The sequence below is a fragment of the Eremothecium gossypii genome, chromosome III (genome assembly GCF_000091025.4).
Source record: "Eremothecium gossypii ATCC 10895 chromosome III, complete sequence".
Taxonomy (NCBI): Eukaryota; Fungi; Ascomycota; class Saccharomycetes; order Saccharomycetales; family Saccharomycetaceae; genus Eremothecium; species Eremothecium gossypii.
Genome location: NC_005784.3, coordinates 498,230 through 522,582, shown reverse-complemented (window position 1 = coordinate 522,582; position 24,353 = coordinate 498,230). Strand labels below are relative to the sequence as shown.

At 56.6% G+C, this 24,353-nt stretch overlaps 17 protein-coding genes and 2 non-coding genes across 19 annotated transcripts; 12 read left to right on the top strand and 7 right to left on the bottom strand.

Annotated features, from left to right (window-relative positions):
* Window positions 1-113: 113 nt before the first annotated feature.
* On the top strand, window positions 114-938 carry PEP12 (SNAP receptor PEP12; the record flags this gene model as incomplete). The annotated part of the gene is made up of 1 exon (NM_208847.1): window positions 114-938. The coding sequence occupies one exon, from the start codon at window positions 114-116 to the stop codon at window positions 936-938; it is 825 nt and encodes a 274-aa protein (NP_983494.1).
* A 50-nt stretch (window positions 939-988) lies between these two features.
* Window positions 989-1,975, bottom strand: CIA1 (iron-sulfur cluster assembly protein CIA1; the record flags this gene model as incomplete). Its single annotated transcript, NM_208846.1, has 1 exon — window positions 989-1,975. The coding sequence occupies one exon, from the start codon at window positions 1,973-1,975 to the stop codon at window positions 989-991; it is 987 nt and encodes a 328-aa protein (NP_983493.1).
* A 77-nt stretch (window positions 1,976-2,052) lies between these two features.
* On the top strand, window positions 2,053-3,150 carry CYC2 (oxidoreductase; the record flags this gene model as incomplete). Its single annotated transcript, NM_208845.2, has 1 exon — window positions 2,053-3,150. The coding sequence occupies one exon, from the start codon at window positions 2,053-2,055 to the stop codon at window positions 3,148-3,150; it is 1,098 nt and encodes a 365-aa protein (NP_983492.2).
* A 107-nt stretch (window positions 3,151-3,257) lies between these two features.
* Window positions 3,258-4,427, top strand: MSW1 (tryptophan--tRNA ligase MSW1; the record flags this gene model as incomplete). The annotated part of the gene is made up of 1 exon (NM_208844.1): window positions 3,258-4,427. The coding sequence occupies one exon, from the start codon at window positions 3,258-3,260 to the stop codon at window positions 4,425-4,427; it is 1,170 nt and encodes a 389-aa protein (NP_983491.1).
* A 40-nt stretch (window positions 4,428-4,467) lies between these two features.
* On the bottom strand, window positions 4,468-7,020 carry HIR2 (Hir2p; the record flags this gene model as incomplete). Its single annotated transcript, NM_208843.2, has 1 exon — window positions 4,468-7,020. The coding sequence occupies one exon, from the start codon at window positions 7,018-7,020 to the stop codon at window positions 4,468-4,470; it is 2,553 nt and encodes an 850-aa protein (NP_983490.2).
* Window positions 7,021-7,205: 185 nt separating this feature from the next.
* CKB2 (casein kinase 2 regulatory subunit CKB2) lies at window positions 7,206-7,979 on the top strand (the record flags this gene model as incomplete). Its single annotated transcript, NM_208842.1, has 1 exon — window positions 7,206-7,979. The coding sequence occupies one exon, from the start codon at window positions 7,206-7,208 to the stop codon at window positions 7,977-7,979; it is 774 nt and encodes a 257-aa protein (NP_983489.1).
* A 201-nt stretch (window positions 7,980-8,180) lies between these two features.
* Window positions 8,181-10,613, top strand: CCC2 (Cu(2+)-transporting P-type ATPase CCC2; the record flags this gene model as incomplete). The annotated part of the gene is made up of 1 exon (NM_208841.2): window positions 8,181-10,613. The coding sequence occupies one exon, from the start codon at window positions 8,181-8,183 to the stop codon at window positions 10,611-10,613; it is 2,433 nt and encodes an 810-aa protein (NP_983488.2).
* Window positions 10,614-11,352: 739 nt separating this feature from the next.
* AGOS_ACR085C (ACR085Cp) lies at window positions 11,353-14,217 on the top strand (the record flags this gene model as incomplete). The annotated part of the gene is made up of 1 exon (NM_208840.1): window positions 11,353-14,217. One exon carries the CDS (start codon window positions 11,353-11,355, stop codon window positions 14,215-14,217), a length of 2,865 nt encoding a protein of 954 aa, NP_983487.1.
* A 144-nt stretch (window positions 14,218-14,361) lies between these two features.
* Window positions 14,362-15,243, top strand: GLO4 (hydroxyacylglutathione hydrolase GLO4; the record flags this gene model as incomplete). The annotated part of the gene is made up of 1 exon (NM_208839.1): window positions 14,362-15,243. The coding sequence occupies one exon, from the start codon at window positions 14,362-14,364 to the stop codon at window positions 15,241-15,243; it is 882 nt and encodes a 293-aa protein (NP_983486.1).
* Window positions 15,244-15,366: 123 nt separating this feature from the next.
* AGOS_AgSNR9 lies at window positions 15,367-15,450 on the bottom strand. Its single transcript, NR_149435.1, has one exon. It is a non-coding gene; the product is annotated as an AgSNR9 (small nuclear RNA).
* A 209-nt stretch (window positions 15,451-15,659) lies between these two features.
* Window positions 15,660-16,787, top strand: CUE5 (ubiquitin-binding protein CUE5; the record flags this gene model as incomplete). The annotated part of the gene is made up of 1 exon (NM_208838.1): window positions 15,660-16,787. One exon carries the CDS (start codon window positions 15,660-15,662, stop codon window positions 16,785-16,787), a length of 1,128 nt encoding a protein of 375 aa, NP_983485.1.
* A 54-nt stretch (window positions 16,788-16,841) lies between these two features.
* AGOS_AgSNR62 lies at window positions 16,842-16,902 on the bottom strand. Its single transcript, NR_149407.1, has one exon. It is a non-coding gene; the product is annotated as an AgSNR62 (small nuclear RNA).
* A 456-nt stretch (window positions 16,903-17,358) lies between these two features.
* On the top strand, window positions 17,359-18,627 carry WHI2 (Whi2p; the record flags this gene model as incomplete). Its single annotated transcript, NM_208837.1, has 1 exon — window positions 17,359-18,627. One exon carries the CDS (start codon window positions 17,359-17,361, stop codon window positions 18,625-18,627), a length of 1,269 nt encoding a protein of 422 aa, NP_983484.1.
* A 275-nt stretch (window positions 18,628-18,902) lies between these two features.
* AGOS_ACR081C (ACR081Cp) lies at window positions 18,903-19,193 on the top strand (the record flags this gene model as incomplete). The annotated part of the gene is made up of 1 exon (NM_208836.1): window positions 18,903-19,193. The coding sequence occupies one exon, from the start codon at window positions 18,903-18,905 to the stop codon at window positions 19,191-19,193; it is 291 nt and encodes a 96-aa protein (NP_983483.1).
* Window positions 19,194-19,277: 84 nt separating this feature from the next.
* TOM6 (Tom6p) lies at window positions 19,278-19,454 on the top strand (the record flags this gene model as incomplete). The annotated part of the gene is made up of 1 exon (NM_208835.1): window positions 19,278-19,454. One exon carries the CDS (start codon window positions 19,278-19,280, stop codon window positions 19,452-19,454), a length of 177 nt encoding a protein of 58 aa, NP_983482.1.
* Window positions 19,455-19,533: 79 nt separating this feature from the next.
* On the bottom strand, window positions 19,534-19,752 carry PMP3 (Pmp3p; the record flags this gene model as incomplete). The annotated part of the gene is made up of 2 exons (NM_208834.1): window positions 19,534-19,667; window positions 19,719-19,752. The coding sequence occupies 2 exons, from the start codon at window positions 19,750-19,752 to the stop codon at window positions 19,534-19,536; spliced, it is 168 nt and encodes a 55-aa protein (NP_983481.1).
* A 184-nt stretch (window positions 19,753-19,936) lies between these two features.
* On the bottom strand, window positions 19,937-21,421 carry DBP5 (ATP-dependent RNA helicase DBP5; the record flags this gene model as incomplete). The annotated part of the gene is made up of 2 exons (NM_208833.2): window positions 19,937-21,330; window positions 21,415-21,421. The coding sequence occupies 2 exons, from the start codon at window positions 21,419-21,421 to the stop codon at window positions 19,937-19,939; spliced, it is 1,401 nt and encodes a 466-aa protein (NP_983480.2).
* A 349-nt stretch (window positions 21,422-21,770) lies between these two features.
* AGOS_ACR077W (uncharacterized protein) lies at window positions 21,771-23,174 on the bottom strand (the record flags this gene model as incomplete). The annotated part of the gene is made up of 1 exon (NM_208832.2): window positions 21,771-23,174. The coding sequence occupies one exon, from the start codon at window positions 23,172-23,174 to the stop codon at window positions 21,771-21,773; it is 1,404 nt and encodes a 467-aa protein (NP_983479.2).
* Window positions 23,175-23,553: 379 nt separating this feature from the next.
* Window positions 23,554-24,261, top strand: FSH1 (putative serine hydrolase; the record flags this gene model as incomplete). Its single annotated transcript, NM_208831.1, has 1 exon — window positions 23,554-24,261. The coding sequence occupies one exon, from the start codon at window positions 23,554-23,556 to the stop codon at window positions 24,259-24,261; it is 708 nt and encodes a 235-aa protein (NP_983478.1).
* Window positions 24,262-24,353: the final 92 nt, after the last annotated feature.

The window sequence follows — 24,353 nt, the reverse complement described above, 5'->3', positions numbered from 1 at the left end:
TAGATGCGTGACTTTGCTTACTGCTCTGCGCCTACCCGCGAAAAGATTTCAGGCGGGTGCACAGCCAAGAACTGACTACTCCATGGTCGGGCGCTACTGAGCATTGGTCGAACATGTCGATATTCAGCGAGGATACCCAGGAAGTGGCGCGGTATAGCGACAACCCGCAGTTTGAGGAATGGGGCACAGACATAGTGAGCAACCTGTTCGAGATGAACGGGCAGCTGGGCACGTTCCAGCACTTTATCAAGGGGCTGGAGTCGAACTATAGGAATGGGAAGGCCAATACGATGGTGGTGGAGAATATCAGCAACCGGTCGATGGAAGTTATACATAAGGTGTCTTTGCTGGTGAAGACCCTTAATGGGCTTGTGCATAGCATCAATGCCATACCAAAGAACGAGTTGGACAGGACCCAGCTCACGACCCGAGAAAAGCTGAACCGGGACATTCGGCTGTCAGTGCAGGAGTTCCAGAGGTGCCAGTCGGAGTTTGCGGGCATCAGGAAGCAGATCAATGAACAGGCCAAGATTTCGCTGAGCGAGCAACAGGAGGAAGCGGCTGGCGCAGCGGCACTGGAAGAGGAGGCGGCGCAGCAGCAGCACCACATTGTGATCGAGCGCGAGCCCATCAACAACGAGGAGTTTGCCTACCAGCAGGAGCTGATACGAAAGCGGGACGAGGAGATAGCCAACATCGAGCGTGGTATCGTTGAACTCAACGAGGTCTTCCAAGACTTGGGGTCCATCGTGCAGCAGCAGAGCGAGCTGGTAGACCACATAGAAAACAACATATACACTGCGGTAACCAGCACGAACCATGCATCTAACGAACTGTCGCGCGCACTGAGATACCAGCGGCGTTCCAACAGGTGGTGCCTATATCTGCTTCTCGCTCTGCTGGCATTGCTCTTCCTGATCGGGGTGACAGTGCTTTAGAACATCTCAACTAGTCTACTATGTAACGCTTTAATATACTACTGGCTGACCTACTCCTCCCGCAGTTCCCACACGTTCACGCAGCCGTCATCGCCGCCGGTCACCAAAAGAACGCGCCCGTCTAACGCCAGCCATTTCACCACATTGATCTCGTAGACCGTGTGCGCGCAATCTACGCGGGCTACCACTTCCCACCGGCCAGCCTGTACCTCTTTGTATACCGCCAACACACCATCCGAGCCAACGCTCGCGATAAGCCCGTCCGCGCTCCAACTTACGCTGTACACAGCCCGCGTATGCACGGCCGGCAGGACCGTCTCTTGGATCCACTCTTTGTCGAAGACGTCGGCGTCGTCAGTGAGGCACCGCCAGATGCGCACCGTGGTGTCGTCGCTGCCGCTGCACAGCCGGATGCCCGTCTCGGCCCGCTCGAAGTCGGAGCACCACACCGTGCCACCATGCCCACTCAACACCGCCGCGCACTCCCAGTCGTCGTCCTGCTCCGCCCATATCCGCACCGTGTCGTCGTACGAGCTGGAAGCCAGCAGAAGCCGGCTGGCATGCCACACAATGTGCTTGACGTCCTGCGAGTGCTCCTGCAAGACACTGTTGCACTCGAACTCCTCGCTCAGTTCATCTGCTTCCCAAATCCACACACTTTTGTCCCGAGAGCACGTCGCCAAGTACGCGCCATCGTGCGACCAGGCCACGGATTTTACCTCGTTCTCGTGCCCCTCTATCACAGCCAGAAGCTCGGTTTCGCCGCTGTAGTCATCGTCATCCCTGCCCCAAATGGACACCGTCGTATCGAAAGAACCAGCAGCAAGCACATTGCAATGCGGCCTCCATGCCACCGACCTCACGGCTTTCTTGTGCGCAGTGTCATCGAGCTCCTCGACGAGCTTGAAGTTCCTGACGTCTACGAGCTTGATCTTCCTGTCCGCGGACCCTGTGGCAAGCAGGCCTTTTGAGATATCGACTGACCAACAGCGGTCGCCATGCAGTTTCAATGATCGCACTAGATGCAAGTTGGGCATCCTGTCGCTACTATGAAGGGACCAATTCAGCTTCGAAGCTCTGCTGTAGATGAGCAGACGTAGTAATAATATTTTTCATGCTATGGAAGTCTAACGGCAGCTTTGTAATACAGCGTACCATTTCATCCATGCTGTGGAAGAGATTCTACAACTCCTGCTCGAAGGCCAATGTCCAGCGACGGGCCCCCGGCCGTCTCCCGCTGGTTTTATGTGGCGTTACAGCGCTAGGCGCTGGGTGCGCTGCAGCGGAATACCATCGCAGGAACTACCACGCTGAGCTGTCGCAAGAATATTTTACAAAGTACAAGATATCCTATAGGAAGGACATCGATATCGACCACTACCTGCTGGAGTTGACACCCCTCAAGCAGCAGCGGAATAACATATGGGCTCTGTTTGGGGCGCGGAACCTATGGGCAGTTGAGATCAAACAGCCAGAGATTATGGTAGTGCGACAGTACACGCCACTGCCGCTCGTAGCGGACGAAGACGGCGAGCAGCTCAGGGCGCTGCGCGACGGCGACAATGGCGGTGGCAAGCTGATGCTCTATATCAAGGAATACGGGAGCGGGGAGGTCGCGCGTTGGCTGCGCAAGCTGCCGAAGGGCCACATTGTCGAGGTCAGAGGCCCGTACCCGGAATTTGAGTTCCCCGAGTTGGACGCAGACACAAAGCGGGACCGCGAATTCCTCTGGGGTGGCGAGCCTGCGGCGCAGCTGCCGCGCGCGCGGCCGTTCGACATCGCGCTGTTCGCAGCCGGCACAGGGATCGTGACGGCGCTGCAGCTGCTGACGACCGAGGACCCGTTCAAGGGCAAGATCCAGCTCTTCTACTCCTGCAAAAGCTGGGGCCAACTGGGGCCTCTCGGCGATCTCCTGCGGCGCTGCGCCCAACATGACAGGGTTGATCTGCATGTCTTTGAGTCCGAGAAGGGGGAGAGCCTCCGTCTAGGGTTGTCGAAGATTTCTGATCTTGTTAGCGGTCCCTTCCCATTCTCGGAAAATGCTCCGTTTGAACAGCGCCCAAAGGCGGAGCCTGTGCTGTCATTAGTGTGCGGCCCCGATGACTACATCGCATTTATAGCGGGCCCCAGACATGGGCTTTCTCAGGGTCCCGTCACGGGCTTACTTGGCACCAAGGGTTGGGATAATTCAAATGTATATAAGCTCTCTTAGTGAAGGATTGTCGTTTAAGTACTGTACTTACCGAGAATAATCATCACGTTGGATAGGCTGACGAATCTTGAGCATGTATTGCCAATTTTTCAGCCTGTGACAATCTAATGGTGAGATACAAAGACTTGAGTAATTTAATCAGTTCCTCGGGCATCACGATGCAGATCAAGTGCGGTTCGGGGCTACGGCAGTTCGTGAGGAAAGCTAGTACGATACAGAATATAGATTACGCCAACAGGTCGTTGAAGTTGCCTGATGGTGCCGTCGTCTTCAGTCTCATACAACCAACGGGAAAATTCCATCTGGGAAATTACCTCGGAGCTGTCCGTGTATGGACAGAGCTCTCCGAGGATGCACCAGCGGGTGGGAAGTGTATCTTCGGGACGGCGGACCTGCATGCCATCACCATCCCGAAGCCTGACGGCAATGCATTTCGCCAGATGAGACATGAAGCCATTGCATCTCTGCTTGCTGTTGGCATAGACCCTACCAAGTCCATTCTCTTCCATCAGTCGCAAGTGCCGGAGCATGCAGAGCTCTGCTGGTACTTGTCGACGCTGACTTCGATGGGCGCGCTGAACCGGATGACACAGTGGAAGACCAAGGCCAACATTAAGGACACCAGCTCGGAGAAAGTCGGAGCTGTAAAACTGGGGCTGTTCACGTACCCCGTGCTGCAAGCCGCCGATGTTCTGCTATACAAGTCTACGCATATCCCGGTGGGCGAAGACCAGGTGCAGCAGCTGGAGTTGACGCGCCAGCTGGCGCAGGCATTCAACAGCACTTATAAGACACGGTACTTCCGCGAGCCCACTACGCTGCTGACACCCACCAGGAAGGTGCTGAGCCTTCAGAACCCCCTGAAGAAGATGTCTAAAAGCGACGCTAACCAAAATTCGTGCATATGTGTCACAGACGAGCCGGATGCCATCAGGCGGAAGATCAGGAGCGCGGTCACTGATTCGATTGGCCATGAGTTTAAGTATGACCCAGAGGGCCGCCCTGGTGTATCTAATCTGATTAACATCGTAGCTGGCATCCAGAAGAAGACTATCGCGGCGGTGGAGGCAGATATTGCTGGATTTAAGGACCACGCAACTTTTAAAAACTATGTTACAGACATCCTAGTAGCTGAGCTGAGGGGGCCCAGAGAGGAGTTTGCCCGCTATATGAATGATAAATCATACATATACGAGGTTGAGCGCAATGGGGCTGAGCGAGCAGGTGCCATAGCTGCTAAAACCCTGGCAGAAGTCAGAGCGATAATGGGTTATTAGTTATATTCAGATTCCAACTTTGTCTATAGACTAGCAATAATTATAAAGATACATCAAGAAGACCAAGAGCAGATGCGTAACTGGTTGTCACTCTTTGGACCTGCCGGATATCAGCACATGCAACCAATATCTGCTTCAGCAGTTCCTCCCGCTTCTCGTTAGCTATTGTGCCAACCTTGTATTCTCCATCGTTATACAGCCAGCTCAGCACATCATCCAATCTATTTTTGAAGCCCATTTCTGCTAGGCTGATGCAATAGACTTTCAATAATTTGGTAAATTCATTTGTCTCGTTAAGTTTTAGGGCTACCAGCAGTCTATTTTCCAAATGAGAAAGCGTGACGATATCCTCCAGGTTTTCGAACCCTTCCTTCATTAGAATTGTCTTTGCAAATCGTTGCAGGTTCCGGATCAGACCCTTGCGGGTCATTTCGTCGTTCGTCTTCGATTCAAGGTAGTTTACTACACTCTTTTTGTTTTTCTTCACCTCTTCGATCAGATACTCGGCGTCTGCGTTCCAGTATTTGTTCTTCTTGTCCTCCTTGTCATTACCAGCTGCTGCAGAGCTGCCCGCATGGCTGGTATTAGTAAAGTCCCAGTATTGGGATCCATATGCCCACCAGGAATCGTTAATGAGAAGCCATATCTCCATGTCTGGGTCGAACATGTACCCGTCACCATTGCTTAGAGTAACAAGAGGAATGCCATTTTCCGTAGTCGTGCACATGGTGATATTTTCCGCACGGGTCAGGACGTCATCTGAGTATCTGATGCTGGGGTTTAGTAGCGGATATATGGTGTTCACGGGGAACTTAAGTTTGCCCTCTTTAACGTTCCAGCAGAATAATTGCCCCATGCTTGTAACACAGAGAAGATAGTCCCCGCAGCCCTCCAGGAAACTTACCGGCACGCCCATAATCATAGGGGGCAGCAACTTCTTGCCGGTATTCGAATAGACATACACGATGCCTTCCTCGGTGCAGCAGGCCCAAAAGGAATGACCACATGTGCAGATGGTGACGAACCGCGGGGTGAAGTCCTGGAACAGGACCATGTCCTTCTCCTTGTCTTTTAACGTCAACGTTATTGAGGTGGGCTTTTGCTCGCTGCCCGTACCGTTTTTTACCTCCATTACCAGGTTCTGCTGCAGTGTGTTGCAGTACTGGAAGTTCATGCGAACCTTGGGAGTGGCCAACCGTGCTTTCGAAAAAGATATATTAGGAATTAGTAGGTTGGTGTCCAAAAAGTCCATCGGCTCGACGTCGCGTTTGGGGCGCTTGGTGGTGGTCCCGTTCGTTTGGGTCTCCTGCTTGGGCCGCCGCTTGAGATCCTTCGGAACAGTGTACGATGGCTCGTTGAACTCCATCGACGTGCTGGTGATGACGGTCGGCGCGATTTTCTTCTTGCCTGTCTTGGCAGAGACGCTGTTCGCGCTCGATTTTGCATCGGGCTTGGTGTCCTGCTGCGGCTTCGCCTCGCTCTTGGCCAGCGACTTCGGCGTCGGTGGCGGCAGCGGTTCCAGCCGTGGGACGCTCTGGCGCAGCTTTTCGAGCTCGGCGTCGTCGAGCAGCCGCCCAAGCTCCACCTCGTGGAACGCAAAGATGAAGAGGTACCCGTCGTTGCTGATCGCGAAGAGCCCGGTCCCGTCGCGCGACCACTGGACGTCGTTGATGAAAGTGTCGGTCACCTTCGCGGCGTTCAACAGCGGCTTCGTACGCTTCGTGTTCCACACAATTACGCTGCCGTCCTCGTTGCCCGAAGACGCCAGCAGATTGTACTGCGTGGGCGGCTTATCCTTATTCGGCTTCTCGTACAGACGCGGCGAGAATCTTAGTATTTTGCACTTGTCGACGTATCCCACCAGCGTAGACTGCACAGAAAAGCCTGCCGTGCGGTCCAGCAGCTGCGCCGACGGCAGCCCGTTCTTGATCGAATTCACTAGCGGAAGCAGGTCCCCCTGCGGCGACATCGTGATGCTGTAGCGCAGCGGGTTCGTCTGCACGTACTGCGGCAGCTGCTGGTGCATGCGCACCGCGCCCTGCCGGTTGTACTGGTAGACCGCGACCGACCGGTTCTGCAGCACCACGGTTAGCAGCTCGCCCAGCGGGTCCACCACCAGCGTCACCGGCTTCGCCGCCAACGTCACCACGCCCACGCGCTCCCACGCGCCCGTCGCATACAACCACACCTCGTCCTTCCCGCTCACGCTCACGAACACCAGCCCCGCCCCGTCCGCCTTCACATCCGTCACGCACGCCCCGCCCGCCAGCTGCGCCACCGTGAGGAACCGCGTCCCCCGCCCCGCAGACCGCCAGTCAGCGCCCGCAGCCCAGATCTGCCGGTCCCCCGCCACGACCAGTTCGCCCTCGCCCCCGGCCACGTACCGCAGCGCATCCTCCCCAACTTCCACCTGCAGCTCCACCTCCGCGCTCACCTCCCGCACCGCCAGCTCGCCCCGCGCGGCCGCCTGCAGCTTCCCGCAGTCGTACGCAGATATCCTGTCTCGCCCCACAACCACCAGCAGGCCGCCAACCACGCAGCCCGCGAGCAGTTGCCCGTCATGCAGCTGTCTCGGGTACTTCAGCAGCTTCATCTAACGTCCCACGCCCGCCAGTACCTGCTTGCTGCTGCTACCGTTCGAGCTCTGGTGGGAAGAGGCTGAAATTTTCCAGCAAAAACGGACGCATGAAAAGCCGGCCATGCACAGTGTTTTCCACTCGATGCTAGCAGCCATCAGACCTGCGAGAGAACCTCCATCGCTCTGGCAAACGTGCGGCAATGTCTGAAAGGCGCTTAGAAGAGCACGGGACCGCGGAGACTGCGGACGTCGAGATGGCAGACGCAGTAGAGACCAATTCCACCGGGTCGAGCGACTATGTGGAGCTCTGGATCGACCTCTTCCTCGGCAAGAAGGGCCACGAGTACTTCTGCGACGTCGACACGGAGTACATCACGGACCGCTTCAACCTGATCAATCTGCAGAAGACCGTCAGCAAGTTCACGCAGGTGATCCAGTACATGGTGGACGAGCTCGACGACACGACGCTGGAGGCCATGTCGCGCACCAAGCTCACGCAGCTCGAGGCAGACGCGCGCAAGCTGTACGGACTGATCCACGCGCGCTACATCATCACCATCAAGGGCCTGCAGAAGATGCTGCAGAAGTACCGCGACGCGGATTTCTGCCGCTGCCCCCGCGTGCACTGCAACTTCCAGCCGCTGCTGCCCGTCGGCCTGCACGACGTGCCCGGCATCGACTGCGTCAAGCTCTACTGCCCCTCGTGCGAGGACCTCTACATCCCCAAGTCCTCGCGCCACAGCAGCATCGACGGCGCCTACTTCGGCACCAGCTTCCCCGGCATGTTCCTGCAGGCCTTCCCGGAGGTCGTGCCCAAGCACCCCACCAAGCGCTATGTACCCAAGGTCTTCGGCTTCGACCTGCACAAGCAGGCCCAGCTGGCCCGCTGGCAGGAGCTCCAGCGCTTGAAGCTCGAGCGCGAGCTCATCAAGAAGGGTGTCGACCTGACGAAGAACGGGGGCTACAAGAAATAGGCCGTCCTGTGCTATAGACATCTAATCTGTAAAGTTACCAATAAAACATGGCTACCGCTGACTGTTACTCACTCTCTAGAACTCATTATGTAAGTAATGCCTTACTGCACCCTGGAAAATATTTGTGTCCATATAACGACGGCTGACTGACCAATGCTCTTCTGAAGAGAGGTGCAACCAGCTGATGCGCGATATAAAGCGATGGAGGTAACAGGGCTTGAGGCAGAGATGGCTCGGATGGGCAACGGAAGCATGGCGGGGACTACGGCAGTGCTATCGGTGCGCGGAATGACCTGCGCGGCGTGCGTGAAGACGGTGGACGAAGCGGTCCGGGCGGTGGACGGAGTGGTGAACGCGGAGGTCTCGTTGGTGACGGAGGAGTGTCGGGTGGAGTACGAGCGCAAGCGGGTGGGGCTGCGGCAGATCGTGGAGACGATCGAGGACTGCGGGTTCGAGGCGCGGGTGGGCGGATGTGCGCGGGAGGAGCAGGTGCGGCGGCTCGCGCGGGCAGAGGAGACGGCGCAGTGGCGGCGGCGGGCGGCGCAGGCGTGGGCCGCGGCGGCGGTGATGATGGGACTTTACATGGTGGCCCCGCTGGAGGAGGCGCTGGGGCCCACGCCGCTGGCGGGGCTGTTCTGGCGGGACGTGGCCGGGCTGGCGGTGGCGAGCGGCGTGCTGGCAACGGCGGGGCGGCCGTTTCTGCGGGGACTGGGCGCGCTGCGGCACGGACGGGGGACGATGGACACGCTGGTAGCGCTGTCCTCAGGGGTGACGTACCTGTTCTCGGTCGCGACGATCTGCCGGGGGGTGTGGCTGGGGAGCGCGGACCCGCCCAGCACGTTCCTGGACACGACGGTGATGCTGGTGGCGTTCATCTGTGTGGGCAAGCTGCTGGAGAGCCGCGCGCGCGCGCGCGCGGCGGACTCGCTGGCGCGGATGGTGTCGAGCGCGCCCAGCATGTGCACGATCCGCGAGTCGGGCAGCGACCGCGAGGTGGAGGTGGAGCTGCTGCAGGCGGGCGACGTGGTGGTGATGAGGCCGGGCACGAAGCTGCCGGCGGACGGCACAGTGCTGGAGGGCGAGGCGGAGGTGGACGAGTCGCTGATGACGGGGGAGTCGACGCTGGTGCCCAAGTACCCCGGCAGCAGGGTGCTCTGCGGCTCTGTGAACGGCGCGGCAGGGTTCCTGTACCGCGCGGACCTGGTGGGCGAGGAGACACGCCTGGCGGGCATCGTTGCTGCGATGAAGCAGGCACAGCTCGCGAAGGCACCGATCCAGCGCTACGCGGACTTCCTGGCCTCGTGGTTCATTCCCAGCGTGCTGATCCTGGCGTTGCTGACTTTCGTATGCTGGATGCTCATCTGCACGCTTTTGGCGACGCCGCCATCCATCTTCAACAACTCCAACCGACTGTACGTCTGCTCGCGTATCGCGATTACCGTGATCGTGGTGGCCTGTCCGTGTCCGCTGGGGCTTGCAGCGCCCACCGCTATCATGGTCGGGACGGGGCTCGGCGCTGAACGCGGACTACTGTTCAAGGGCGGCGACGTGATAGAAACCGCCGCTGCTGTGCAGGCGATTTTGTTTGATAAAACGGGCACGCTGACCACCGGCAAGTTGACTGTACACAACTTCACCTCAGAGTCCAAGGCACTGACTCCGGACCAGTGGGCCCTGGTTTGCGCCGCGGAGCGCCTCAGCGAGCATCCGATTGCACGTGCGATCGTTACATATGCCGAACCATACGCTTCGCCGGAGGCCGTCGCGCGCATTGTTGTGCTAAATCACGAGGTCCTTGTGGGCCTAGGTGTGCGCTGTGTTTTGCAACTAGACGGCGTGGAGCATAGGATCACCATCGGCAGTGCACGCTTGCTGCCCGAAGGGCCATCGAAGTTTTCCGGTTCCACTGCGTCCTTTGTTGCTGTGAACGATGTTCTACTGGGACGCTTTGACCTTTCTGACTCCCTACGTGAGGACGCGTACGAAGTGGTCCAGGCGCTCCTTTCCCGCGGCCACTACGTCGGAATGGTTACTGGCGACAACCACGAGGCGGCGATGCATGTATCGCACGCTCTTGGAATCCCGCTCAACAATGTTTTCAGTGAACGTTTACCAGAGGGCAAGTGCGACGTTTTGCGGCAGCTGCGGCAAAAGTACGACTATGTTGCCTTTATCGGAGACGGCATCAACGACTCTGTGGCACTCGCTGAAAGCGACCTCGGTATTTCGCTGTCCGGCAACAGTGACATCGTTGCGGACGCCGCCGGAATCGTGGTTTTGGACCATTCCTCGGCGCCGCCGCTAACCCGCATTCTGTATGCCATCGATCTCGCGCGCGCCACGTTTAACCGCGTCAAGCTGAACATTTTCTGGGCAGTCCTGTACAATTCTCTCATGCTCCCAGTCAGCATGGGCGTCCTCATTCCGTGGGGCATACAATTGCCGCCCATGGCTGCCGCCGCGGGTATGGCGATGAGCTCTGTGAGCGTGGTGACAAGCTCCCTGCTGCTGGCGCGCTGGAGACCAGTCCCTGCTGCGTCGCGCAAGGCCGCCGTGGGATCCTGGCGCAACTTCTTCAAAAAAGGTCCACGGGCGGACCAAGTCGAGCTTCAACATCTCGCGCCCGAAGTATGATGTTCTGTTCATTTTGTCGTTGACTCTTGCACGCTACCACTGTCAATACTCTTATCGGCTGTTCGAGCACTCACTGGGCAAGCTGATTTTCCAGCGTGTATCTGTACGTCTGCGGCATTCTTTCTCCAGGCTGTTCCCTGTTCTCCTCAGTAATATGGGACTTCTTTGATATTGCCTCTAATAATTGATCTACCTGTATAGGAAGTAGTAATGATACTAAATTAAACGAAACATAGAATACGGCAACCTAATTAATCAAAAATAGATTCTCAAATCAGATAGAACGCCAATTAATCATCACTTACTGGCGCTGTCGATGAACCTGAATTACCTTGAGGTGGCTTAAACTTTAGGTGAAAAAATGCAAATATCAAATCCTTACACATTAAGTAACCATGGATCGCTGTCTGGATGCTATCTGCAATACCTAATGTGTCAAATAAACTGTCCACATACGGTATGCCGATTGCCGGTATATCGATGCGGCCGGCACAATATTTCTTTGTATTCGATATTACATTACGTAGGTACTCGAATTCCGCTAACTTCCAAGAATATCTGCGCCCCGTCGCACGGAGATGGCCTGTCGATATCCGACAGACTACAGGCTCCAGGGGACAAACTCGCACATGTAAAAAGGAAATTCCCACTGTTGTGCCATTAAGTGTTACAACTCACTCCGAGGCATTATCCATAGAGCAGTAGTACAGCGAAGCGAAGTGCAGCGAAAATCATCCGGATGCAGGAGAAAGACCAAATTACTTTTGAGAACTTGGATATCGAGAAGATATTCGGGACCTCCACTAATTCCAAGTCATGTTTCTGCCACGTGGGTTCGAAGGTTGCATATGTGGCCAGCGGAGGGGTGGTAGTATCGGATATTAGAATGCAAGATGGCCCGCCGTCGGCTGGTTCCTCGATGGATAGTTTGGAGGGCGTGGAAAAGCTAGGCGGGGCGGAGGATGCGGAGGCCAGCCGTCCAACGGTGAAGATATGTTCACAAAGATTCTTTTGTGCATACTCTGCGGTCCAGCATGAGGAAAGCGCCCAGTCTGCGAACGTTGCCAAGGACCTGTACGGGCTCTGCAAGCAAGACCAGTCAATCCTTGTAAAAACGGGCAGCTGGCACGAGAACGACAACCCAGACAAGGTCTCGTTCAGCAGCTCGTCGGACCTCACGCCTGCACGGTTGTCGCCCTCGAAAGTGAAGAACCGCATCAAGACCATATCATGTCTCAACCTTTCACAGGATGGGCGCTACATGATTGTCGGAGAGCTAGGCCACAAACCACGGATATTGGTCTACTCTTTGGCACCGGACTCGAATGACTTTCCTGTATTCGTGATTCAGCAGCACTCCTTCGGTGTTGCAAACTTGAAGTTCCACCCGTCTGACTCACGCGTGTTTATGAGCTTGGGGCAGATCAATGACGGCTTCCTCCACGTTTGGCGGTTGACCAGCACGAACGTTGTTTTGCTAGGCACCAATAAAAACATATCATCTGTCACAGACGTACTCTGGTGTAACTCTAAATTTATAACATATGGTGTTAGACATCTCAAGGAATGGCGCATTGATTATCCGGCGCCGGCCGGGAGCACCGGAAAGATCCAGCCTGCCCGAACCCGGACCTCAATAAAGGGAAAGAACATTGTCCTTCGGGAATTCATCAATGCGACGTTTATTGATGCCACTCAGCTTGACCAGAACCGTGTGCTCTTGCTTACTGACAAGAACATCATGGTTTCATACGAGAACGGAACCCTATCCAGTGTGCATAACTTGGAGACATGCCTTGACGGGCAGGTCACCAGTATCTTGGCAGACGCCGATAATGATACACTCTGGACCATTGCAGATGGAAAGATCCATGCCGTCTCGTTGGAGTATATTTTGGGCAACCATGAACGACTAAAGGTTGCCGAAGCTGCATTGGCTCCACGCGGGGCCCCTCGGCACCCAAACAATAGCAATGTAATAAAGAACTGCTCATTTTTAAATTCACAATTGGCTCCGCTGCTGCACATTGCAGAGAATAATTTGAAAGGAATAATTACAGTTAGAAAGTTCAGCAAGTCGCACTTGCTTTATGTCACTACTCAAGGCTGTCTGGGATTTTACGATATAGCCAACCAATGCTCTTATCCTATGGTATATCCAGTCCTAAACAACATCGCCGGTTATAAAAAGATATATACTAGCGAAACCCTTCTTTGGTCCAGGGAGGGTCGCTTCAAAAAACTTGATGAGCATGGAGAGCAAATATCCGAGCTAGATTTGAGCCTCGAACCTGACCTACCCTACCCTCTTGGGTCCGAGAGCTCAATCGGCGCTGCGGAGATGTTCCTCAACACTGCAGGTACGGTGTCCCTTGCGGTGGGCACCGGCAACGGTGATTTGCTCATCTATGAATACTCCAACTCGAAAACTAAAAAGGTACTTGATACTAAGGCGCACACGTCCAAGATAAATGACATTGTGTGCCTACAAACAGGAACGAAGACTAAAGTCGATGTCCTAGTCAGCATAGGTCGTGATCGCATTGTCCAGGTGTTCCTCCGCACAGAAGAGCGGTGGGAGCTCCAGCAGACACTTTCCGACAACAAAGGGAACGTCATCAAGATGATACACGACGACAATGTTGTCTATGTGGCATCCGCTGATCGGTCCATTACCAAATATCGCTTTGAATACACTGACGATGACCTTCTGATCTATAAAGAAAAGATCCTCTCCATCAAATCGGCACCGATTAATATTCACCTATTTGATGATAGATTCCTTATCTCCACGAATGATAAGCAACTATTGATATATGACAAAGCATTGGAAAAGTCCAGGTACTTGAAGTTGCTCTCTGATACAGATGATCCTGTTATAATCGACAACTTGTACCTCAACCTGCGCAACTGCAAGCAGGAAGAGATTATGTGCTCGTCAGCTGACAAAGTCCTCCGCTGCTACAACTTTACAACAGGTAAGCTAATGAAGCAGTACTTCGGACATTCGGAGCCTGTGGTGGGGCTAGTTCCTGCCCGCGATGGCAAGTTGCTCTCTATTTCCTCGAACGGCTGCATATTCTCCTGGGCGCCACAGAGCGACCAGTTGTTAGAACAGCGCCAATTCTTCATTCCGCTCACTGGCATATCGGTCAACTCGACTCTTCGCGAATCCTTGGATGAGCAACCTGTGTCCGCCAGGGCCGCGCGGCCCGAGACCATCGCGCCGCGGACGCAATACACAACGGTTTCACCGGTGAAATTGCCATACAAGTGTCCAGATAGCAGGGCAGACTCCGCCTGCTCTCCGAGATTCAGGATGTCTAATCAGCGCTATGGGCTTTCTTCCAGCAAGTCTGGAAATTACTGCAGCTCCATGCGCAGCTGCATTGGCGATGAAGACCTTCACCAGCCAACACTATTGTTACAGCTAAAACTGTTCAGGGACTATCTTTCTTCAGAAGATGTTCCGGGACCAGAGCACGATGCCATAATCCATGAAATCAAGCTGATAAGCTCAATCATAGAACCTCAAAACAAGCTACTCGAAAAGTATAGCGACACGTTGATGAACTTGATTGAAGAGAAGTTTCAGAAGCTGTGAAACTTGCATCTATAACATAGCAGTATAAAATTACATAACACATTGCAGTGGCTTCTATGGAACATCCTTACATCGGATACCGAGGTTGCCATCGCTTTCAATTCAAATTAATCCTGATAACTTCGCTCCTTAACTTTTATATACATGTGTCCTGCATGCTGCAAAGCTCACCGAAGCAGCAGTTTTATGTACAGGCAGCTCAGAAAGATGCATGTGAAAGCAATTAAAATGCGGTGGCTCACAGGGGGCGTCAACTACAGCTATCTCGTCTCCACCCAGGATAAAAAGGCCTCGTGGCTAATTGACCCAGCAGAGGCGCTCGAGGTACTCCCAGCGTTGAGTCATGATGAGAAACAGTCGATCCGTGCGATTGTGAACACACATCACCACTACGACCACGCCGGCGGAAATTTGGCCATAAGAGCGGCTCTAAAACGCGAGGGTGTTGCAGTGCCGGTGATTGCGGGCTCCACCACCTCGCCGGTAAGCACCGATATCCCAGAGCACCTGCAAAAGTACACGCTCGGCGACTCCGTCGAGGTGCTCTGTATCCGCACGCCCTGCCATACACAGGATTCGATATGCTACTTTATGCGGGACACAAAAACCGGGCAGCAAGCCCTCTTCACCGGCGACACGTTGTTCACGGCGGGATGTGGCCGGTTCTTCGAGGGCACTGCTGAGGAGATGGACGCTGCACTCAACAGCCGTCTACTAGAGCATGTGCAGGACCATGCTGCTACCAAAGTCTACCCCGGCCACGAGTACACCAAGGGCAATGTGCACTTTATCCGCTCGGCTATCTACATGTCGGAGGGGGATAACCCCGCTTTTGATCGCTTGGAGAGCTTCGCAAACGCGAATGCGGTTACTACGGGGCAATTTACGCTACAGGACGAAACGGAGTATAACCCCTTCATGCGCCTCGACGACCCCACGATCCGAAGACGCGTCGGCGACCTGCACCGGACGTGGGCCAGAGCCGATGTGATGGCCAAGCTGCGCTCCATGAAGAACACTATGTAGATACCGTGACTGTGATGGCGACCGCTACGCTGTCGTACGAGATGTACCTGCCCGGGATGAGCCCCAAGCCGCAGCCGCGCGGGCTGTAACAGGGCACACAAGCATCCCAGTCCCAGGAAAACGCTATTCCTCCGTTGTCCACACTCCCAGGGCCAGAGAAAGGCGACATGAAGCTCCATTAGTGACGGAGGTTTAACATTAGATTCCTGGGGTTAATAGGCAAGAATCACAAGTATCCACAACAACCGGGGGTTTCGCTCGAGCTTATATACCAAAATATTTTGTTACCCGGCCTATGCTTTATTATGTAATCTCAACTGGGGAAGGCTGCACGTTGTCTCTGAGAAAGACTCGGACAAGTGTAAGTCACATACTTTGACCGAGCCACGGAACCAGGAGCAATACGCATATCAAGGATGGTTGTGGTCGAGAATGTGCCTGACACTACCCTCAGCAAGGCTACTGATGCTGATGGAGCGAAAAATAGCGGGCGAGAACTTCAAAGCGCCAGCTCGGCAAGTACCAAGATAGAAGATGGACCCAAGGAAGCGCCAGCGAAGCCTGTTTTGCCATCGGAAGACCAAGGTGCCACCACCGGAAGCGACGGTGATGCTAAAGCATCAGAAGACCCAGCAGCGAACAGCGAAGCTAGAACGGGGCAGAAGCTCCAAAGCCAGCCTTCGGCGGAGAGAGAGCAGACCCTTCCAAAGGAAAACTCAATTCTCAGCGAGCTCAAGGCAGCGTTCCCAAACGTGGAGGAGAAGATTGTCAAGGCTGTGATCATCGCATCGCAAGGTATACTAGACCCAGCGTTTAGTGCGCTGCTTTTCTTGTCTGACCCTACTTTTGAAGAGGAAGCCGCGCTGCCCACGCAGGCGGCGCCAGCCGCGCAAGCGACAGTGCCAATCAGCCAGTTGCAGCAGGACGAGATGCTAGCCCGGCAGCTGGACGAGCAGTTCAACAAAAAGGACTTGCGTGCGGAGCGCGCGGCCCGTGAAAGACGCATCAGAGAGCGCGAAGAGGAGTTCCAGCGGAAACAGCAACGGCTGCGCTCCGAATACGGCGGCTACGGCAGTGAGGACGACGAGGACTTCATCGACGTTCTCAACCGCGGGCTGCAGGAAACGTCGAAGAAGGTCGGCAAGTGGTGGGACGGCATCAAAAAGAACTTCAACGAGGAGCTGGACGGCCCGGACGCCCGTGCCAGTGCGGGGCCCCCCCGCGCGCGCCAACAACGCTTCAACTCCTTCGGCGCCCGCGACGACGAGACGTACCCCACGGAGCAACAGCTCCGCGGCGTTTCGTTGCACGACGAGCACGACGACGAGCCTGCGCCCCGGCTGCCCCCCCGCCGCACCTCTACAGGCCCGCTCCCGGCCCGCCCCGACGGTCCAAACGTGGAGCGCAAGCGCTGGCAGCCGCTCCCCCCGGAGCCAGTCTCCGCCCCCACTAAGGTCACAGCCGGCGGCCGGAACCACGCCCAGAACAAAAAGCGCGACCCGGACCAGGACGATTACCTGATCAACAGTGACGACGAGCTATAGGTAGACATATACGTTAATGCAGCTTCGCAAGTTCGTTTCCAATCAGCAGCGTTGTCTTCTTCAATTATGTTTTCAGATAATGTAGATAAGGTTGAAACAACGTAAGTCATCATTAGGAAACGTGCTACACGAGCTGTTGGCCTGAGCCTTCAAGCCCTAAGCTCGCGCATGCTGGCCGCAGACCCGGGCGGTCGTGAACGGTGCGCCCACGGCTTTATATATGATATTACGTTCGTTTATAGTGATAATACGGTGACAACTAGGGCTGAGCCCCGCCGAGGACAAGCATGCAGGGCACACTAGGTGCCTTGGCGCCGGCCGTGCAGGTAGCTGGGGTCAGCTTCGCGCGCCGGGTACCTGTCTCCAGTGACTGGGGATACCGTCGCGGTCGTCCCGCTTGGCGTAGCGGATGACCTGGTGAAAAGAAACCACGCTGAAAATTTTGGAGGTGCCACTTAACGATGCCTTTTAGTAGCGTATAACTGAGTCCGCAACACAAAAGCTCGAACAGAGCACGAACCGGGGCAGCGGAGTGGGTTTGCAGAATTGTGTGCAGCGACTGCATAGGACTATGAGCCAGCCACAGAGCATCATCACGCAGGTGTCCCCTGAGCAGCAGCTGGGGGGCTCGCAGCTGATGACAGAGCAAATCGAACCTGACTACTACGACGAGAACACGCTCATACACTTGAACATCCAGGGCCGGCACTACTACATCACGCGGGAGCAGTTGATGTCGCTCCCCGAGTCATTGTTGCTCTGTTTTTTCCCGAGCGGCGTCTTCATGAACCGGGAAGGGCAGGTCATCACGAACTTGACGCCCGAGGACGAGGTGTACATCGCGAACTTCCCGCCCAAGTGCTTTGAGTCCATCATGGAGACGTACACGACGGCACAGCGGGACCTCGAGAACTTCCCCGTGGGCGAGTTCGGGCGGCGCGCGCCGCACGCAGGCCCCAAGGGCTTCCTCGGGCTCACCCCCTCGCAGAGCCAGCCGATGTCGGAGTCCCAGATCTTGCACGAAAAGCCCGCCATCATCGTCTTGCGCGAGGACCTGGACTACTACTGCGTGCCCTCGGTCTCGCTGGCCCTGGAGGACGGCTCCCGCGAGGGCCAGGATATCCTCCTGGAACAATTGATGGCGCAAGTAAAGAATGCTGCAGGCAGCCACTTGTGTCAGCAACGCTCGGTTTTCAAGGGGCTCTACTCCTCGAACCGCGTGCGCCGCCCGGACGCGCAGCACCAGCCCGACCAGCTCGGCCCCGCCGAGCAGCATCTCATGGACATGTTGTGTGCCAGCGGCTTCCGCGAGCACTCCGACTGGGGCAACCGCTCCCAGGAGCCCGGCAAGACCGTCATCAGCTCGCTCTCGCTCTGCCGCCTCATGAACGAGACCGTGCAGGAGTTCCGCGACCAGGTGGCCGCCGCGCGCCGCCGCTACGACGAGGACCACGTGACCCCGGACGCCGCGTCCGCTCCCCCGTCACGTGACCAGAAGCGCAAGTCGCGCCTCTCCACCTTCACGGACAACGTGCGCTCGCGCTCGTCCTCGCGCACCCGCTCGTCCTCGCGCGCGCCGCGCGAGCCCTCGCTCTACGACCTCGTGCCGCGCCCGGAGATAAACACGAAGCTCTTGTTGTTTTGGAAGAAGCCCGCGCGCAAGTGCTGGTGGGGCCTCGAGACTATCACCGTCGACGTCCAGCTGAACGGCCACTACGACAGCGAGTCAGGCACGCTCGTGCTCTCGCGCAACAGCCCTCTCTGCGTTCTCACTATTCCCGTCAATTTGCACATACGCAGGGTCTGGACCCTAGAGTTATCCGTAGTAGGCATGCAATAGCCGTGTGCCGGGCATCTAGCACTGTATACATAAACTCCGTGGCCGTAGCTGTTGTGCGCGGCTGATAACGTTGTTCCTGAGCGCCGCGGGCGCTGCAGCCCGCTGTGGTGTTTCGTCGCGAGGGGCTACGTTGCTGGTGATTGGCGCAGAGCGCCCCGGCAGGCAAAAGGGGCGCGTAGCACCACACAAGCACGGAAACCCTCGGCACTCGACGCGCCGCAGGGGTTTAAAACAGCAGCGTGCATCGCCACCTACCGCCCGCTCGCACCACCGCCATGGACGTCTCACTACACGCGCTTACAGATTGCTACTGGGCTGTGCTGGCCGCTGCCGCCGTTGCGCGGCAGGTGTGCAAGGTGCTCGCGTGGCTGTTGCTGGGACCGCTGGTGGCGGTGTACGCGTACGACTTCTGCCTATATGTGCTGCGGCTGGCACGGTCGCTGGTGTTGCGCCCCCGAACCCGCGCGCTCTGCAATCCGCGCTGGCTCAGGCGGCGGTTGACGAAGGACGAGACGGCAGCGCTGGTCGTGACCGGGGTATGTATCGTGACGAGCGACAGGGACTAGCAGGAGGGTCGCTGTGTACGAACAGCGGCAGATAAAATTTGCGCCCGCGCCGCGGGCGCACGCTCCCGCCACCACACAGCAAAGATGAACGGCGCCTACGGTATCCCAGGCGCAGGCGCAAGCGCGCCCAAGAAGCAGTCGATGTTCCAGCAGTTCCGCGACTCGCCGGCGTACCCGGTGGTGGTGAACCTCGCGCTGTTCGGCGTGGGCGTGGCGTTCGTGCAGTCGTCGCTGATGGACATGATGGCGCCACAGCTCTGATACATAGATGTATGCCTTTGTAAGTAGATAATAATGCTGTTTTGCGGGGCCTGGCCCCATTAGATACGTTACACAGGGCTCAGCTGGTGAGCACGATGTAGAGCGCGTACAGCATGCCCGGGAAGAAGAAAAAGATAGTCAGGAGGAGGTCGACTATGCACTCGACCCCCCAGCCGCGCGCGAGGAAGACGGCGACTGGCGGCAAGAAAATGGCTGCGCGGAGTTAGTGGCTGCTGCGGGTGGCGGCGAGGCGGCCGGACATACCGATAATAACGTTGACGACCTTGGTGGAGTTCATGGCTGGCGTCTGGGCGATGCCGGTGCTGTCGGCGCGGGAGCGTGCGCTTTTTATACAGCGGCAGGGGCATCTGTGCGGAAAAAGGGGGAAGCAAGCCGTGCGATACGTCGGGGCGCGCCGATTGCTCAGGCGATGGCGCAGCAGTAATTAATTTATATACACTGGGGCCCAGCCTGGCGGCCGGCTACTTGAGCACCTTCTTGACTATCTTCTCCATCTCGTCCATGTCGTCCGTGGGCACCTTGGTGATCTGGATATCGCCGAAGTAGCTCTGGATGGCGGCGAGCGTCTCGTAGGACTTCTTGTCGTGGATGAAGGAGATTGCGACGCCGGTTCTGCCGAAGCGGCCGGTCCGACCAATCCGGTGAACATAGGTAGATGGATCGGGCTGGCCGTTTGCGGTCATCGGCAGATCATAGTTGACGACCATGGAGACCGTTGGGATGTCGATGCCGCGCGCAAGGACGTTGGTGGTGATGAGCACCTTCGAGCGGCCCTCACGGAAGTCGCCGATGAGGCGGTCTCTGTCGGCGCTCTGCAGATCGCCGTGCAGGATGGAGACCTGATGCCCCTCGCGCTTGAGCTCCGTGTAGAGCATGTTTGCTGTTTGCTTTGTCTGGACGAAAATGATCGAGGACCCGATTGTGAGCAAGCCGTACAGGTCGCAGAGCACGGTGAACTTGTGGCGCTCGTCGTTGCAGTCCATGAAGAGCTGCTTGATTGCGCTGACGTTGACCTCGTTTCTCTGTAGCTCGAGCGAGTTTGCGTTGGGCACCACCCTGCGCGCGTACTCGCGGACACTGTCGTCGAACGTGGCGGAAAACAGCACCAGCTGGGTGTCCTTCGGTAGGAACTTCTTGACCCGGATGCACTGGTCTCCCAGGCCCTGCTTGTCAAGCATATTGTCAGCCTCGTCCAGAACGAACGTCTTGACCTTGCCCAGCTGGATCATCTTTCTGCGCATGAGGTCGAGCACCGTGCCGGGGGTGCCGACGATAATGTGGGCGTTGATCGCCTTGTTCTTCTCGTATGAGTCGGGGACTATGAGCTGCGATGCAATCTTGGTAAACTTGCCCATCTCCTGGATCACCTCCAGCGTTTGGCGCGCGAGCTCGCGCGACGGCGCCAGACAGATGGCCTGCGTGGCAGGAACCGCAACGTCCACGCGGGACAGCATTGTGAGCGAAAAGGCAGCGGTCTTCCCCGTCCCGGATTGGGACTGCGCGATCATGTTTCTGGGGGGGTTGTGCAACAGCAGCGGTAGTGCGCGTTCCTGAATTTTAGACGGCTTCTGGAACTTCATTGCGTAAAGACCCTTCAGCAACTCCGGTGCAAGCCCAAGCTCCTCAAAGGACTTCACACTGTATAGCGGTGAGTTTGGGTCCGCCTGGATGTCTGCCAAGCGCACCTTGACCTCGTATTCTGAGTTGATGAGGTTCGAATCGGACTTTGCCTGATTTTCCGCAGGCGCCGATGGCGCACTCTCGGCGGAACCCGCCTCGAGCGTAGTTTCCTTCGTCTTCTTGTTCAAATCCAAGTCTGCTAGCATCTCGGACGCATCGGGCTTCTGAGCATTTCCTGTGCAGTCCATAGTTAGTAAGATCTATTGATTGCAACGCCTTCGCCACCTAAGGCGACCGAAAAGTCGGCTGGATAACATACCTGACATTGTACTCTCCTATATAGCAATATTATGTCTGGACAAACCTATAAGCGCTGTCCGACGTTATGAATGCTGCTGCTTGCGGTCAAGTAGTAGTGGTTAGTGGTTCACGCCATTGAGGTGGACAACCGAAAATGGATCCAGGTGCAACCGTCTCTCATGATATATGATACTGAGATTACGGTACCTCTCAACGGCATTCCGCCAGTAGGCATGTATACCGATCGATACCCATGACTGGTATATCTTCAAGAGCTATAGTACAGTGCATTGTATGCGTTTTCAGCAGAAACTGCAAGCAAGGTAAAGAAGTTCATTATTGTCGTTAACGTAAGAGAAGTTCGGAAATTTGGTGCTACTCTTTAAGCAGGTCAGATGATGAGTCTAGATCGAGCTCCTTGGCAATACTGGTTAACTTTTTGGCTGCTTTCCTTATCCACTGCAGATCGCCATTGCGTTTATGGTTCCTGGCAGCCTCGCCGATCTTGGTGAGGCTGAAAATAATGGCATCCTGGAGCTGCTCCATCTCCTCGGGCGCTTCGTTTTCGAGCTGTGTGTCCACCATGGGGTCTGCACGGCCGAGCTGCTGCTGAAGCATGCCGTCTCCATGCTGCAACACCAGCTCCGGGAGGTCGTGTTCTGTGCGCTCGTCGGAGGGCTTATCGGCCTCGAAGTGGGTTATGACAATTGTGCCAGGTTCGAAGCCCCGGGCCAGGCCGTTGGGTGGGTGGAACTTGGCTATGCGATTCGTGAAGTGCGAGCGTGTGGCCAGCATCTGTGTGAAGCCGATGTTGTCCCAGTCGTAAGGCTCCAGCCGCTGCTTCATTATATCCTGTATCTGGTTCACGTTTTTATGGCCCTTCTTGCACAGGTCGTCCAGGATGTTCACCAGGAAAAATGACGTTTTGAACGCCAGCACATTCTCGATAGGATGCGTGTGCAGGCCCTTCACCAGCATCGTCACCATGCGTTCCGTCATGTCGATCTCGATCCGGTAGTTCACCTTGCAGTCGCACTCCAGCCGCGGCTTCTTGGAGCGTGTCCGCTGGCTGCGCGAGCGATGGGAAGTGTCCATTCTGCAGCGCGACTCGGACACAAAGGCCTTCGGGCACTTGACCTTCTCCCGCTGGCCCTTGGACTTCACCATCAGGCACGATATCACCGGGTATACGCGCACGAACTGGTTGAACGTCAGGCTGTACCAGCCCTGGTGGTGGAAGAAGTAGTCCCGGAAGCGGAACAGCGCCTTCACCGTCGCCACATCCTCTAGGGGCTGGTAGAACGTCGTAGCCAAATTCAGCAGGAGCGTGCCGTCCTGGCACTCTCGCAGTCGCTGCTGGAACTCTTCGCACGGCGGCAAACTGTCAGGTATCCGCTCTAGCAACAGTTGTGCCTCGAACGACGGCCCGTTTCCCTGTTTTTCCAGCACGTATCGAAGCGTTTTCCGCTTGCTGTCGCCTCCGCCACCGCGCATGCTCTCCGACATCCCAATAGCCCCTATGCGCGTCGTTGCATGTGCCGGCTTGCTTACCTTGTATATGTCTCCGCTTTCTGGCGTGCCTCCGCCCACTAGCCTTTGGGCCACGAGCTGGTTTTCTGCGTCTACCGCCATCGGAACACCAACCTTGGAAGCCAGGTTTGTAGATGTCAGACGGTCCATGATCCTAGGGTACCTCACCGACGGTACTTGACAGCGAGTGACTTGGGGTCTTCCACGGCGTCGTAATGCCAAGCCGAGGCAGTGCTTCTGTATGGTCATTAAATTTTTTTGTCATCAAGCACTGTTCCCACGCTCACGAGCGCTTAGCTCGATCGTGCAGTTACTAGTCGCATGCACTGCCGCCGCCCCTAGCTTGTGGCGGCGGCGGGGCTGGCGCCGGGCCGGTCATTGGCACCTCCGGTTGGCAGTGCCGTGCACTCGCGCGCTGGCACGCAGTAGTACGGCTAGCAAGAGTCTTGCGTTGGGCAACTGAGTAGCATGTAACGGCGCGCTTCGGCGGGCGGCAGGGCTGCGCGCTGCGCAGCCGCCGCGTTTTCGGCAGGAGAATGTGGCATCTCGTGGTGCGCACACGCTGCCGTACTTGAGCGACGGCGAAGTTCCGCGTAGATTAAGTTTCCCAAGCACCACGACAGAAAGGATGGCTCGGTTGCTCTTCTTGCATGGGTTTCTGCAGAACGGGCGCGTCTTCAGCGAGAAGTCGTCCGGACTTCGTAAGCTACTCAAGAAGGCCGGAGTGCAGTGTGACTACATAGATGGGCCGGTCGAGCTGCAGCCCGCGGACCTGCCGTTCTCGGTCGAGGCCGAGCGGTGGAGCGCCACGGTGGACGCCGGCATGAACCGGGCGTGGTTCCACCACACGGACGTGTCGGCAGACCTGAACGTCGCGGACGCGCTGGAGACGGTCGCCGCGCACATCCGCGCCCACGGGCCGTACGACGGTGTGGTCGGCTTCTCGCAGGGCGCGGCGCTGGCAGCGATCCTCACCAACCGGCTGTGCGACCTGGTGCCCGGGCACCCGCCGCTGAAGGTCGGGCTCTTTGTGTCGGGCTACTCCTTCACCGAGCCCGATCCCGTGGCGCCGCAGGCGCTGCGCATCGCGGCCCGCCACCAGCAGGCCTTCGCACCGCCGCCCGGCCAGCCCACGCAGGTGCTTTTCCTGTACGGTGCTGCGGACGCCGCGGTGCCGGCGGCTAGATCGAAATACTTGCAGGACATCTACGTGAAGGCCTATGGCGAGGACCAGGTAAAGGGTTTTGAGCACCCTGGAGGCCATATGGTCCCCAACAAGAAGGAGATCATTCGGCCGATTGTTGACGAGATCGCAAAGGCCCTGGGGCTGCCATGAGTGCTGTGTTGTGTATATAGATGGATTTTTTATAGACCAGATCAGTACAATTATTTTATTTCGCACTGGAAAAGCGATTCTAGTGACCAAAT